Source organism: Vicugna pacos, chromosome 9 (assembly GCF_048564905.1).
Source record: "Vicugna pacos chromosome 9, VicPac4, whole genome shotgun sequence".
NCBI classification, from domain to species: Eukaryota; Metazoa; Chordata; class Mammalia; order Artiodactyla; family Camelidae; genus Vicugna; species Vicugna pacos.
Window position 1 is genome coordinate 9,106,818 of NC_132995.1, and position 15,538 is coordinate 9,122,355.

The window sequence follows — 15,538 nt, forward strand, 5'->3', positions numbered from 1 at the left end:
AGGTAACAGAGTGGTCAACGTTATCAGTCCTTAGGTGCCAGAAGGTCTGGGGGCTACGTGCTCCTGATCATCAAGTAGTTAAACTTCTTCCATTTGGTGTTGGTTTTTAGCATCTGAAAAACTCAGGAAATATGCATGAGATACTATTATCAGAGAGGAGCTGCAGCAGAGGGTATGGGGGATGGGTCTGTCCCAGGAAGGCCCCAAAGAGTCCTGCTCTCATTACAAAGTGAGTCACAAGTACTTTTTGGTTTCCCAGTGTGGATAAAAGTTATGTGACATTATGCTGTACACCAAATATTGACACATTGTAACTGAATATACTTCAGTAAATTAAAAAATAATAAAATAAAAGTTATGTTCACAGAGTTGGGAATATAGCTCAGTGGTAGAGTGTGTGCTTAGCATGCCCAAGGTCCTGGGTTCAATCCCTAGTATCTATATTAAAAATAGTAATAAATAAAAATTTTTTTAAAAGTTGTGTTTACATTATACTCTAGTCTATTAAGCATGCAATAATATTATGTCTAAAAAAAATACATATCTTAGTTTAAAAATACTTTATTGCTAAAAAAATGCTGACCATCATCTGAGCCATCAGTGAGTTGTCACCTCTTTGCCACTTGGAGGGTCCTGCCTGGATGTTGATGGCAGCTGACTGATCAGGGTGGTGGTTGCTGAAGATGGGGGCAGCCGTGGCAATTTCTTAAAATAAGACAACCGTGAAATTTACCACATTGACCGATTTTTTTTTCCCCACAACAATGGACTTTATTGTCTTCTCTCAGATGAGAATGCAGACCATATTGATTGATTTTTCCTTTCACAAACAATATCTCTGTAGCATGTCATGCTGTTTGATAGCATTTTACTCACAGTGGGGTCAATCCTCTCAAATCCTGGTGCTGCTTTATTAACTACGTTCATCTTCTAAATCCTTTGTTGTCATTTCAACAGTCTTCACAGCATCTTCACCAGGAGTAGATTCCATCTCAAGAAGCCACTTTCTATGCTCATCCATAAGAAGTAATTCCTCATCCATTACATTTTGATCAGAAGGTTGCAGCAATTCAGTCCCACCTTCAGGCTCCACTTCTAATTCTGGTTCTGTCACTGTTGCCACCACCTCTGCACTTACTTCCTCTGCTGAAGTCTGAAACCTCCTCAAAATCATCCATGAGGGTTGGAATCAACTTCTTCCAAAGTCCCGTTAATGTTGAGATGTTTGACCTCTTCCCATGAACCACGAATGTTCTTCATGGCATTTAGAAGGGTGAGTCCAGGGGACGGTATACCTTGGTGGTAGAGTGCATGCTTAGCATGCATGATGTCCTGGGGTCAATCCCCAGTACCTCATTAAAAATAAATAAACCGAGTTACCTCCCCCACCAAAAAAAAAATTGATAGAACGGTGAGTCCTTTCCAGAAGGTTTTAAAATTTGCTTTGCACAGACGCATCAGAGGAATCACTATCTACGGCAGCTACATCCTTAGGAAATGTATGTACACTGAAGCTCTTGTTTGGTGTCACCACCTTCGTTAATTACTCAGCTCAATCTCCTGGATAACCTGCTGTGGCTCCTACATCAGCACCGGCTGCTTCACCTTACATTTTTATGTCCTGGAGACGGCTTCTTTCTCTGCTGGCTTCAGACTTTTCTTCTGCAGCTTCCTCACCTCTCTCAGCCTTCGTAGAATTGAAGAGTTAGAATCTTGCTCTGGATTAGGTGTTGGCTGAAGGGAATGTTGTGGCTGGTTTGATCCTTTGTCCATTTTCAATCAAGCTTTCTCTATATCAGTAATAAAGCTGTTTTGCTTTCTTATCATCCGTCTGTTCCCTGGAGTAGCACTTTTAATCTCCTTCAAGAGCTTGTCCTTTACAATCACTACTTGGCTAACTGGCACGAGAGGCCAAGCCCTCAGCCTGTCTTGGTTTTCAACATGTCCTCCTCACTAAGCTTAATCCTTTCTAGCTTTTGATTAAAAGTGAGAGACATGTGACTCCTCCTTTCACTAAAACACTTGAGGCCACTGTAGGGTAACTAATTGGCCTAATTTAATATTGTTGTGATTCAGGGAACAGGGAGGTCTGAGGAGAGGGGGAGAGACAGAGGGAGGGCCAGTTGGTGGAGCAGTCAGAACACACACAACGTTTATCAATTAAGTTCGCCATCTGACATGTGGGCGCTGTTCATGGCGCCAGCAAAACGATTACAATAGTAACATCAAAGATCACTGATAACAGATCATCATAACAGAGTAATCGTGAAAAAGTCTGAAATGTTGAGAATTACCAAACATGGCCCAGAGACCCAAAGTGAGCAAATGCTATTGGAAAAAATGGCACCAGTAAGTCTTACTGGCTTGCCACAAATCCTCAATTTGTTAAAAAAAAAAAAAAAAACAGCATCTGTGAATGCAGTAAAGCGAAGTACAATAAAACAGGTCTGCCTGTGTACTCAGAGCGTGTTGTCAACAGGCCATCACTGACCAACAAGCCCTGTCATCCCTTCCAACCGGGAAATCCAGTGTACATCGAGGTTCTAGAAGGCACGCATGGTCACCTTGCTAGGAAGGGTCTCTGCTGACCCAGCGGCACTGCCATCAAAATATAAGAGACATCCCGCTGGATTCGCAGGAGCCGCACCAAACCAGACCCAGGTCAGCACGCCCAGGACACTCGGAAGGCCATCCCTACAGATGACAACCTTACACGAAGGATTTCCAGAAGGATTTCTAGAGCCAAGTCCCAGGCTCCTGAAGCAGATGATGCCAAGAAGTAGGTAGCTTCTTCCCCAGATCACGGATCGAGAACTTCATCTTCACCTTTTTGCTTTTTTTCTTTTCCTCTCCTCTTGAACTCCTCCTCCCAGAGCATTAGGAAAAAAAGAAGAATTCTCTGACTTCTTCCATGGAATTTTCCCCTTTTCTCTCCTTTATGGAAAGGCTGGTGGGAAATGGCTTGGCTCAATCCATCCTGGCTATCTCTGCTCATCCACAATGGGCCGTCTTTCAAACTGGATCTTACTTCTTCTCAACCTGACTGCTTCTTCAATAGGTCAAGGACAAACCAGCAGCCCCTTGCACCCATCTTCCAAATCAAGACCATGTTAATTAATCAACCTGATTGCTGGTTACGTCAAAATCTAGCAGAGAAAAGGAACCTGAGCCGTTTTCATTCTGCCAATGAGCACCTGATGGGTTAACTATGGAAGATGGATGGATGAAAGGGTATAGTATCCATGACCCCCCAAAAACCATCTCCTTCTCCGGTTAGTTCATTAGGCCCAGTCATCCCTCTGTGGAAGTTTAAGGACTGTCCCTTGCTCAGGTGAAATCACTGGAAAGGAATGTGTCCCTTTGCTGTGAAAACAGGCATGATGCTAGACCAGTGGTGACATATCAAGGTAACATGGCCACCAAAGCTTGTGGTTTGATTCCAGAGGCAACGTCCCCAAACCACTCACAGAGGTCATAAGTGTTTCTAGCACTAACTCTTATGACAAAAATTATCAGATCACCCAAAGTCTTGGTTGGTTCCCAGGCCACCCATGAATGACGTGGGAAGGCTCAGCTGCTCCCATAATCAGGCTCCCTGACGGCACCAGTTGTCTAAGGGGAGACCTCAAATCTGGACTAACTTGGTCAGGTGACAAAGCCAAGCCTCACAGCTGCCAAAGCCGGACCGCCAGTCTGCCAGATCAGATATTATGCAATTCTGCTGCTCTTGACACTGTGCCACATAGGGTTAAAAAACCCATAACAGAACCTGCTGACTACAGCAATTCTAGAGCTTGGCTAACAGAACAGCAGGTAAGGGAACAGCTTGTTACAAACCCCTCTGCTTGTAACACAACAAAACTCGCTGAAACTGAATGGAACCAACACGACTGACGGGAGTCTGTGCAGAAGAGACTTGCTTGTCCAATTTGTCCCCCAATTCACCTGCATGTTTCATACCAACTCCCCTTCAATTTGCACACGTGCCACACAAAGAAGCCTGTAACTCAGATACACCTGCACAGAACACTGATTCCATCCCCTTTTCCCTCCCTCCAATCATCTTGTTTCACGCCCAAGACCACCTGCTCCTTTATCCCATAAATATCCTAAGCCCCCCGCCTTTGGGAAGGTGGGTTTGAGATTTGTTCTCCTGTCTCTTGTGAGGAACCCTTCTCTGCTGCAAACCCTGATGTCTCAATATTTGGCTTGCTTTTTTTTTTAATTTTTAAAAATTTGAAGTATAGTTGACTTGTGTTCATTTCTGGTGTACAGTATAGTGATTCACTTACACATATATATTCTTTTTCATATTCTTTTTCATTATAGGTATTACAAGTTATTGAATGTAGTTCCCTGTGCTATACAGTAGGACCTTGTTATTTATCTATTTTGTATATATAGTTTGTATCTGTTAATCCCAAAATCCTAATTTATCCCTCCTACCTCTTTCCCCTTTGGTAACCATAAATTTGTTTTCTATATTTGTGAGTCTCTTTCTGTTTTGTAAATAAGTTCATTGTATCATTTCTGTTTGGGTTCCACCTATAAGTCATATCATATATTTGCCTTTCTCTCTCTGGCTTACTTCACTTAGTATGATAATCTCCAGGTCCACCCATGTTGTTGCAAATGGCATTGTTTCATTTTTTATGTCTGGGTAGTATTCCATTGTATATATATCACATCTTCTTTATCCACTCATCTGTTGGTGGACATGTATGGTGATTCCATGTCTTGGCTATTGTAAATAATGCTGCTGTGAACATTGGGGTGTGTGTATCTTTTCAAACTGGAGTTTTCTCCAGATACATGCCCCAGAACTGGATTACTGGATCATAGGGTAAGTCTATTTTTATTTTTCAAAGGAAACTCCATACTGTTTTCCATAGTGGTTGCACCAATTTACATTCCCAAGATTCCCTCTTCTCCATACCCTCTCCAACCTTCACCATTGTAGACTTTTTAATGATGTGACTTGACCTGTGTGAGGTGATATCTCATTGTGGTTTTGATTTGCATTTCTCTGACAATTGGCAATACTGGGCATCTTTTCATGTGGCATTTGGCTTGCTTTTGTGTTGGGTAAACAAACCTGGTTGGTAACACTCTTATAACCAGACAGGAGCAAGTGAAGAATGGAGGGGTGCAGATGGCAATATGACCAAGGACAGAGGTTGTCAAAGAACTGCAGTTGCCACTCTGACCTTGTTGGTGAACCACACCAATATCTTTATCTCATAAGGTGGATTCCCACCTAAACGGTCAGGACAATGTGGACTCGGATACCAGGCTCCCTCCGTCACCAGGTTAAATGCCAATGACTTATGGGAACTTATGAGTTGGAAAAGGCAATATGAAATCATTCCATGGTAATAGAACAAGAGTTCAATACCATATGCGGACACAGCAAGCGCTCAATTAAAATGTAATGCGGGGAAGGTATAGCTCAGCAGTAGAGTTTGAGCTTCGCATGCAGGAGGTCCTGGGTTCAATCCCCAGTACCTCCGTTAAAAGTAAATAAATAAACCTGATTACCTCTCTCCTCAAAGAGCCGCAAAACATAAAAAGTTAATAGTTTAGCCTCTGTTGTCCCCCAAAACGGCTGCACCCTGGATACACTAACTGCAAGCAAGGAGGGGTTTGTGAAATCACTGGCAGAAAATGCTTCTTGCATGTGAATCAGACAGGACAAATCGTACCTAATTTCTATCTTTTAAAAGAGAAGATAAACACTCTCCATCAGTTAAATGAGTCTCAGCCATTTTATTGGACTTATTGTTCGCCGGACTGGGAGGCTAGTTTAATGGGATGCGGGGAAGTGCGCCTAGATGTGCTCTTTTCTGTGTGTTTCTGCTCATTCTAATCCATGTATCTCACTTTCAGACCTCCTGCCACTCAGCTACTAATCTGAATCTCCTCTCCACAGCCAACAGCTCAATTTTTAATATGCAAATCTTTGCACAAAGTTTCAGATGGAAGAAATGCAGATCAAAATATGCCTTATTTGGGTAAGGACTGTTTTGAGCTGAAGACATCTGAGAATCAACAAATGCAGATTATTTCTCTAAACTTCCTGATCTGACTAAAAATAGATCCTCAAAAAACAAACAAATTTAAAAAACTGAGTTGTCATAAATTGCCTCTCTGGGCATTTCATCAACTGGGGCAGATTGAGTCCTATTCCCAGAGAGGAGACTAGAAACCAAACCTTGACAGACACTGTCACAAACTCTCATCTCTCCCATCTGTTCTCCTAAGGACCCATTTACCTTCCATAAATATCACTTTCTCTCCTATAAGTGACCTCTCTCTGCTTCCCTTTCCCCCATTAAGATGGTAGGTAAACTCTCAAATCTCACTGTTTTGAGGGGTACTCACTTTTTTGGTATGATACCCCTAAGCACATTAATTGAAAATCAATAAATTTTCATTTGTTTTCTCCTGTTAATCTGCCTGTTGTCAGTTTAGTTCACAGACCCAGCCATTGAACATAAGAGGGTAGTGTCCAACTCAGCCATAAGAAAGAATGAAATAATGCCATTTATAGCAACATTGATGGACCTGAAGATTGTCATACTAAGGGGAGGAAGCCAAAAAGAGAAAGAAAAACACCATATGATACCACGTATATGTGGAATAAAACAAAAAAGGACACAAACAAACTTATTTACAAAACAGAAACAGACTCACAGACATAGAAAACAAACACATGGTTACCAGGAAGGGAAAGGGGTGGGAAGGGATAAATTGGGAGTTCTAGATTTGCAGATACTAACTACTACGTATAAAATAAACAAGTTTCTACTGTATAGCACACGGAACTATATTCAATAGCTTGTAGTAACCTGTAATGAAAAAGAATATGAAAAGGAATATATGTATGTATATGTATGACTGAAACATGACGCTGTACAGCAAAAATTGTCACAACATTGTAAACTGACTAGACTTCAATTTTAAAAAGAGGGTAGTGTCTAGATGTCCCCAACCCCTCAATACACATAATTTATTCCAGAAACAAAAGATTTAAAAGACTGCCTGATCAAACACTATAGTATTAATTGTTGCAGGCAAGATCTGATGGATGCAAAAATTATCAGGCAAAAGTTTGAGGGGAAACAGGATACTTGCAAAGTCTCAAAGGATCTCCCCCAAGATATTTGTCAATTACAGCAGGAAAAATAACAATCTCACACTGAAGAAACCCAGCAGACACCACCTTAACCACGTGATCAAGGTTAGTATCACATATAATGAGACGTATCAATGTCACACACCCTTAATGTAATGTGCGGAGGCACAAAACATCACTTCTGGGGTATTCTTGACAAAAAGCACAGAGTCAATGTAATCATGAGGGAGAGAAACCCAAACTGAGGGACGTTCTACAAAATAACTGATCGATATTCTTCAAAAGTGCCATGGCAGTGAGGGTGAGTGGGGTGTATAGCTCAGTGGTAGAGCATGTGCTTAGCATGCACGAGGTCCTGCATTCAATCCCCAGAACCTCCATTAAAGAAAAGAAAAGTACCACAAAAGGCAATGTTGGATCCTGGATTTGCTTCTGGAACAGAAAAAAAAAGGCTTTAATGGAAAAACTGAAATTCAAATAAGGCCCTTAGTTGTGTTACTAGTTACCAAGGTTAATTTCCTGCTTTTGATGGTTATACAATGGTTCTGCGAGATGCTAATATTACGGGAAGCTGGGGGAAGGATTATATGGGTATCTCAGTCCAATTTTTGCAGCTTTTCTGGAGGTCTAAAATAATTTCAAAATAAAAAGTTTTTTTAAAACTGCCTCATGAAATAAGCATTCATTTTCTCCACCTACAAGGCACCTTCTAGAATGAAGAATGGGAGAGGAAAATATTAAATTGGGGGGGCACTTGAGAAAGATTCCCAGAAACTTGCCTGCATCCACGGGATGGTGGTACCACCCCCCGTAGTCCCACTTTCTATCAAAAAGCCCTGAGCTAGAATGTGAACTCCGTGAGGCAAGGATCTGTATCTGTGTGGTAGCCAGTTTCCACAGAAGGCCTTCGATCAACTCCTGGCCAGGATTCACCCGCCATGTGAGCCTTGCCATTAGAGTCTGGTCTTGGCCGGGAGACTTGCTTTGACCAATAGCGTGAGACAGAAGACACAGTATCTTCTGAGGCTGTCCTTAAAACATCTACAGTGTCTGTTTTCTGTGCACTTGGGAGACTCCCTCCTGCAACGTGGGTGCCACCTGGAGAAGCCACCAGGAGGAAACGAGGTGGGCCCCAGCCCGGCTGAGCCACGCTAGTAAACTATTTTGGGTGTTTAGAGTCTATATGTTCAATATCTGTAATGATCTTTAATGAAAAGGAATATGAAAACGAATATATGTATGTATATGCATGACTGGGACATTGTGCTGTACGCCAGAAATTGACACATTCTAATTGACTGTACTTCAATTAAAAAAAAAAAGAACTGACAACATTCAGAAAAAAAAAAGTCTAGTTAAGCATCCAGATGACAGCAGCCCCAGCTGTCATCACACAGAGCAGAAGAACCACCCAGCTGAGCCCACTAAACCCAGGATCACGCCTAAGGGAGTGCTGTTGCTTCAAGCCATCAAGTTTCAGGGTGCTTTGTCATACAGCAATAGACAACCCAAACAGTCGGCCTTTTTCAGGCTGTAGTCCCAACACCTAACGCATTGAATACAGCAAATGACAGCCTTGTCTGTCGGCTTAGCACCCAACACATTTATAACAATCCTAGGAGCTGGATAATGGTCTTATCCTGAGTTAATAGATGTATTAGGTTTCCGGGACTGCCATAATGAAATACCAGACTGGGTGGCTTAGACATAAGAAATTTGTTTTCTCACAAGAGGCTGGAAGTCCAAGATCAATGTGGCAGCAAGTTTGGTTTCCTCTGAGGCCTCTCTCCCTGGCTTACAGATGGCCACCTTCTCGGTGTGTCCTCGCTTGGTCTCTCCTCTGCACGTGCCTGGTGTTTCTCTTCGTGTGTCCAAACTTCTTCTTCTTAGTGGACATCAGATTGGATTAGGTCCCTCCCTAATGGCTTTATTTAACCTAATCTCCTCTTTAAAAGCTCTGTCTCCAAATAGGGTCACATTCTGAGGTATTGGGGATTAGTTTTTCAATACATAAATTTTTTTTTTAATTTCAATTGTGTGCACATTTTTTAAAAATTAAAAAAAAATTTCCCTTTTAAGGGAGCCACTGGGGATTGAACCCAGTACCTCGTACACACCAAGCAGGCACTCTACCACTGAGCTATACCCTCCATCCCCCTTCAATACATGAATTTTGAGAAGACACAAATCAGTCAATACTAGATAAGGAAATTAATGCACAGGGAAGTTAAGCAATTTTCCCAAAGTCACACAGTTCAGAGGTGGCAAATCTCAGACATGAACCCAGGCAGGCTGGCTCCAGAGGCCACGCTTTTAACCACTAAGCTCTACCACCTTGTGAAGCAGGAACTGAATTGCACTCACTCTCCCTCTGGGCTAGAAGGGGGCAAGGACTTGGCCAAAGCTAAGCAAGCAGAGACCCAGAGGCCTTCCGACAAGGATGAGCCCCCCCCCACCCCGAGAGCAGCCTGTGCCCTTGACTGAGCTCCTTGGTGTAGGGGGTCTGGTAAGCTGAATTACCACCCCCTCCTCCAGTGATCTCCAGGTCTTGATCCTTGGAACCTGTGAGAGTTACCTTATATGGCAAAAGGGATTTTGAGGCTCTGATTAAATTAAGGATCTTGACTGAAATAAAAAGGTGCTTATTGGGGGTTTGTTAGGACTGCGGCCCAGGAGACTCGGATCCAAGAAGTACTTGATTCAGTATTTTGTAATAACCTCTCATGAAAAAGAATATGCCTCATAAAACAAACAAATTTTAAAAAAAAAAGCAAAAAAGGAGGAGGTATAGCTCAAGTGGTAGAGCACATGCTTAGCATGCATGGGGGCCTAGGTTCAATTCCCAGTACCTCCTCTAAATATATAAATAAATAAACCTAATTACCTCCCCCTCATAAAACAAAACAAAAAAGAAAAGAAAAGAAAAAGAATATGAAGACCAAAAAAAGCTTAATGAGGAAAAAACAGATTTAGATTAAAAAAAAGAAGTACTTGAATTGTCTCCTGCCAGTCTACAAAATGGAGGGAGCTTATAAAGGCAAAAACTACAAAGTTATCATTAGTTACATGATCTATTTCTCAAGAATTACAACTGGAGCTGGCCAGAAGTAAGGGTGCTTATTAAGTAAGGATTGGTTGGGGTCTGAAATGGTTGCATAGTGCAAAGAAGAGAACTTGAGACCATAAGGTTGCAACTGGCAGGTGTTGTTCTGTCTATGGCTGATGGTGTCCTTGGATCTGGTACAGTTCAAAGAAAGTTCAAGGTCCCAGTGGTGCAGAGACATAGAGACCAGATCCTCAACGGCTGCTTAACTCCATTTTTGTACACCGGAACTGTGATTGTAATAGGGAAGAACAAATCTGACTCCCTATTAGATCTGTTCCTTTGGATCTAACCCTGTGCTTAATCATGCTGGTTCTGCATTTTTGTAAAAGAATGTTGTCTGTAGCCTGAAATATAGATAGCCTAGTCTCAAGGCTCCCACCTTTAAGGGTGTAACACTTTCTTGTTCATATAAAGATAAAAAGTTGCAGAATAGAAAATAACATTTGTCTTGTTGGAGGTTTACAGAGACATCATGACCTGATCTATGTGACAGCTGCAAAATCAAAGGATTGTGACACCAAGAAGCTTGCAATAACCCACCACACTCCCTCCCCTTTTTAGTATAAAAGGAGTCTAAATTCGGACTTGGGGAAGATAGTTCTCCAGGACATTAGTCCTCCATCTTCTTGATCTGCTGGCTTTCCAAATAAAGTCACTATTCCTTCCTCCAACACCTAGTCTTCCAATTTACGTGGCAAGCAGAATGGAGTTTGGACTCGGTAACATGATCACTCCAATATAATTTCAACTTATCACCACTTCCTACTGATTTATTGGCCTGTCATGTGGCAAGCAGAACGGAGTTTGGACTCGGTAACATGATCAATCCATTATAACTTCAACTTGTCACCACTCCTGACTGGGCTTACCACCCAGCTCCTGCTCCCCTCTGCTCTTCATCTAGTAGCTGATAAGATCATTTCAAAATGCACATCTGATTGTGTAATTTACTGCTTAAAGTCTTTCCATGATTCCTGGCTGTTCTCAGGAGAAATGAACAAAACTCTTATGGGGGACCCCAGCCTGGTCTGGCCCCTGCCGACTGCTCTGTCGTATTTCATTCCCTGTGCCCTTGGCTCTTTGTACTTAGCAGCCAAGCCTCTGCCTCAGGACCTTTGTCCTTGCTGTTCCTCTGCCTGGGACACCTACCCTCATTTCTTCTTTACATAATGAAATATTTAAGGTGTGCAAATGTTACAATGAACATTACAATTAACAACTCTGTCTAGACCATCTCGTCCAAAAGCAAAAAGTCATCAATTTAGGTGAAACCTGCTAATAGCACCTCCTGATAGCACCCTTCTTGTCCACCAGAAACAACCAAAATCGCACCTCCTGATAGCACCCTTCTTGTCCACCAGAAACAACCAAAATCGCATTTCAGGGGTGTTTATTGCTACTGCTTTCCATTAAATTTATAGGGCACATGCTTACAAACCCAGCAATCCACACCAGTCATTTGTTTGTCATTTAACCTTAGATGAAGGCTACCATCTTGAATGGATTCTCCTGCAGCTTGCTGTGGTCTTCTGATGTTACACAGTGGGGATTCACCCATGTTTATACTTCTATCTTTAGTTAATTCACTTTCACTGCTGTTTAACATTCCATCCAATCAATCGATCAAAATTTATGTCTTCATTCTCTTGTTAATGACACAATTACCAATGTTTCTATGAACAAAGAGCATGCGCTGGGCTGTGGGGTAGGTCCACCATCAGCTGCCCCAGGCATTGCTGAACTGTCTTCCAGGAAATTATGTCAATGTACATTCTCACCCACAGGGTGTAAAAGTTCCCTGGTTTCACCTCCACACCAACAATCGGTATTGTTAGACTTTTTAAATGTTGCCAATCTGACAGGTGTAAAATGCTGTCTCACGGTGGTTTTAATTTTATTTCCTGCCATTTAAAACTACCCTGATGTGAGTGAAAAACAGTGCCAGCCTTATCAGTAAACAAAGGCTGCTGTGGCCATCAAGTCATCAGCCAATACCGCCACCCCCAACGGTGAGCAGAGGGAACTCAGGATGCAGACAAGCAGGCAGCCCAGCCTCTGCAGCCACCCCCAACCATGTCCCCTAAGGGAACTCAGGATGTGGAAGAATTGGCCCTAGACAGCTAGGTGCATATCAAGAAAATTATTTCAATGAACCCAGATCTTTGCACCTTCCCATACATAGAAAAGCGCTAAATTCCTTGATATATCTGATTTTCTTTAATTAACAGTAATCTTCCGATGTTCTGACTACCTGGTCTTTGTGGCAAAACTTTTACATATCCTGGCTCCCTCCTTGCCTCTATGAACAGAGCAATCTGAGAGGCTGCCTCCTGGGTTCGAGTCCTCAGAAAGCCACCAAATAAAACATGAATCTCAATTTTTAGGTTGTGCATTTTATTTCAGTCAACACCGAGTACCATTTTTCACCTCTCAGATTGGCAAAGATAAGACCCATGGCTGATGCTGGGTTTGCCATTGGAAGGAAGCCGTCACTTCCACAGGGAGTTGGGGGTGGGGGTGTAAACCGACCGGGCTCAAGGCACTGCAACAGCCAACCCTAATAGGAAGTTTCTTTCTCCATTTTTCTGTTTTAGGTCAGGTAGAGAAAGAGTGTACATTCATTCTCTCAATCCTCCCATTTGCAGAATGTAATCCTCCCACCCCACCCCAGGCCAAATAACCTCTTATTTCCCCTCCACTCAGCCCCAGGATGAATTCCCAGGCTTCTTCCAGAACACAGGCAGTGCGGCTGCCTCCTCTGCAGTTGGGAGAGGCTATCCAGTGAGTCTGCTGAGTCAGCCACACAGCACTCTTCCCCACTTCCCCATCCTGGGGGCTCAGATCTCGGCTTCCGGTTGGGATAATAAGAGAGTGGGGTAGGGGAATGCACGTGAATGGGACTTAGGGACTAGGGCTGGGAGGGGAAGATGGAGCAGGTGAGAAGAAAGGAGCTAACCCCAGGCCCTGAGCCCCAGAAATCCAAGTCCTTTAAGCGCTGAAGGGCCAACATGATGAACAGACACAATGCACGTGGTCCTTATCTGCAAAGTGGTGTCATCTTGTGCCCCAAGTTCCAGGGCAAGTCTGTTTTGGGCCTTGAGTGTCACAGGGGTCTCAGCCTGGAGAGTCAGGAGGAGGCTCATCTTGTCTCTGGAGCTTGGCCTGGAGGTGGGGAGGACACACCAACTCAGGTCTGGAGGAGATGTCACCTTGGACCTGGAGAGCTGGGAGGGGGACCCCCTTGGGATCAGGAGGGGACCTCATCTTGATGAAAGAAACCATAGAGGGTCCCTGCAGCCCAGGATCAGATAGGTATTTTAAGCAGGATGGGAGAAGCAAAAAGCAGCAGCACCAAACCTAAGGGTACAGCCGGGCCTAGGAAACAAGATCAGGCCAAGGAGGTGGAACTAAGCACAAGGAACCAGGAGATAGCAGAGCAAGGACTAGAAGGAGGGGATGGAATCAGGGCCAAGCCTTGGGAGCAGAAAAAGGGCCTAGACTAGGGGGACAAAATTCCAGAACTGGAGCCAAAGGAGTAAAGGAAGACATCAGGGATCCCCGCTAGATTCTGGGGATCCTGGGGGGAGAAAGAAGCAAGACCAGCCCAACTGAGAAACCAAACTGAGGCAGAGACAAAGTAAAGGTGATGCCCAGTGAGTCCCCAAGATGGAGACACATCAAGGAGATGCTAGTTACCCAAGAGCTGGAGCCAAGCTTCAGACACAGGCATAGCACCAGGCAGCAAGAGCCAGGACCAGGGGGAGGAACCTGATGCTAAGGCCCAGCGGGGCTGCACACCATTACACCCACCCAGCCATCCACACACAGACACAGACACTCAGTATTGTTCACGGAGCGGGGTTAGCCCTGAGGGTAACAGCATGATGAGAGGGGCACAGAGCCTACCCCCAGGACATAGTCAGGAGGGAGAGTGGGTCATGGCTAGGCCAGCGGTCCCGGCTCTCGCTCCGGCTCGGTTCCCGGCACGCCGCGGATGTCGGGCAGCAGGCGGCAGCCAGCCACGATATCCAGGCGTTCGGCCAGAGCGCACAGGTCCCCCCGCGCCAGGCGCACGCTGTGGGCCGCCGCCAATCCTGCCGCTTGGGCAGCCGCCAGCCTACCGGCCAGAGCGGCCACATCGCGGCCCGCGCGACGGTACACGCCGCTCACCGCGGCCGCTACATCGTGGTCCAGCCGCGCCTGGCTCTCAGCCAGCCGGAGCTGCAGCAGGGAGCGCGCGAGGGCGGGCGTCGGGGCCTCCTCCTCGCCCCAGGCCTCCCCGGCCGTCTCCCGCTGCACAACAAGAGGAGGCAGGTCCCTCGGCGCGGCTTTCGGCTCCGGCTCCGGCTCCGGGTCTGAGTCGGTCTCCGCGGCCTCCCCAGCCACCCGCAACCCCGTGGGGCGGCCTCGCGTCGGGCCAGTGGGGCCCAGGTACAGCTCCTCCTCCTCCGACGAGGATGCAGAGAACTCCGAGTCCGTCTCGGCCGCCTCCCCCGGCACCACCGTCTCAGGCCTCCGCAGCGGCCTCCGCTGACGACTCTGGGACGCCATGGCACCGAGCTAGGGAGAAGGCGCGCGTAGGGACGGTATGAGGCGCGGGCGCCCTATGGTGGTTAAAAGGCGCAAGTTCTGAATTCTCAGCCCCACCACTATCTTAGCGGCTTGGGGCCATCCACTTCCCCTGCCTGGGCTTGTTTCCTTTTCTGCAAACAGAGATTATCCCTGATGATGGGGGCTACTGGACTGCAACCTCTTCAGTGTACTAATGGGGAAACTGAAGACCACCAGCTTGATCAAGGCTCTGAAGCACGAGCTCCCAGAGTCCCAAATAAAGCTCTGTCCGATTTTGCCTCCGAGCAGAGGCCACACCCTCCACACTGGCCTCCAAGCCTATGTCAGATTGGGAAGCACACGGGCTCTCAGGAGCCGTTCAGGGACCAGTGCCTGAGTCATAGAAAGGGTGACAGTCCAGATGACTCTAGGAAGAATGAGCTAGTCGGGGCGGGACGGGGAGCTCTACCACTGAAGACGGTACCGGGTCACCGAAGCTCCGAGCCTGCGAGATCCGCTACCCAGCCGAAGTGCTGCGTCTTTACCGAGGGAGGAGGGCGACAAGCCCCAACCAATGAGAGAGCAGATTGGGCGGGTGTCGGCGGCCAATCACGTGGGCCGTGCGGCTACCAACTCTGAAGCAAGCCCTCAGGACCAGCTTGGAGGGCGCGTGTGGAGTCACGTGGATATAGGTACGGCCAATAGGAAAGCGGTTGGGCTGCCGCTTCCGCGTTGTGCTGTGAGAG

The 15,538-nt window shown here is 45.5% G+C and overlaps 1 protein-coding gene across 3 annotated transcripts; it reads right to left on the reverse strand.

Moving 5' to 3' along the window:
* Positions 1–11,614: 11,614 nt before the first annotated feature.
* BLOC1S3 (biogenesis of lysosomal organelles complex 1 subunit 3) lies at positions 11,615–15,373 on the reverse strand. Of its 3 annotated transcripts, none has more exons than XM_072966858.1 (2): positions 15,277–15,373; positions 11,615–14,801 (listed from the first exon to the last, which is right to left on the reverse strand). In XM_072966858.1, exon 2 carries the CDS (start codon positions 14,790–14,792, stop codon positions 14,184–14,186), a length of 609 nt encoding a protein of 202 aa, XP_072822959.1. In that variant the 5' UTR covers positions 14,793–14,801; positions 15,277–15,373; the 3' UTR covers positions 11,615–14,183. The 3 variants fall into 3 exon arrangements, with proteins under 3 accessions (XP_072822959.1, XP_072822961.1, XP_072822960.1); XM_072966860.1 differs by having other exon boundaries at positions 11,615–13,403; positions 14,148–15,366; XM_072966859.1 differs by having other exon boundaries at positions 15,262–15,336.
* Between the last annotated feature and the right edge of the window lie 165 nt (positions 15,374–15,538).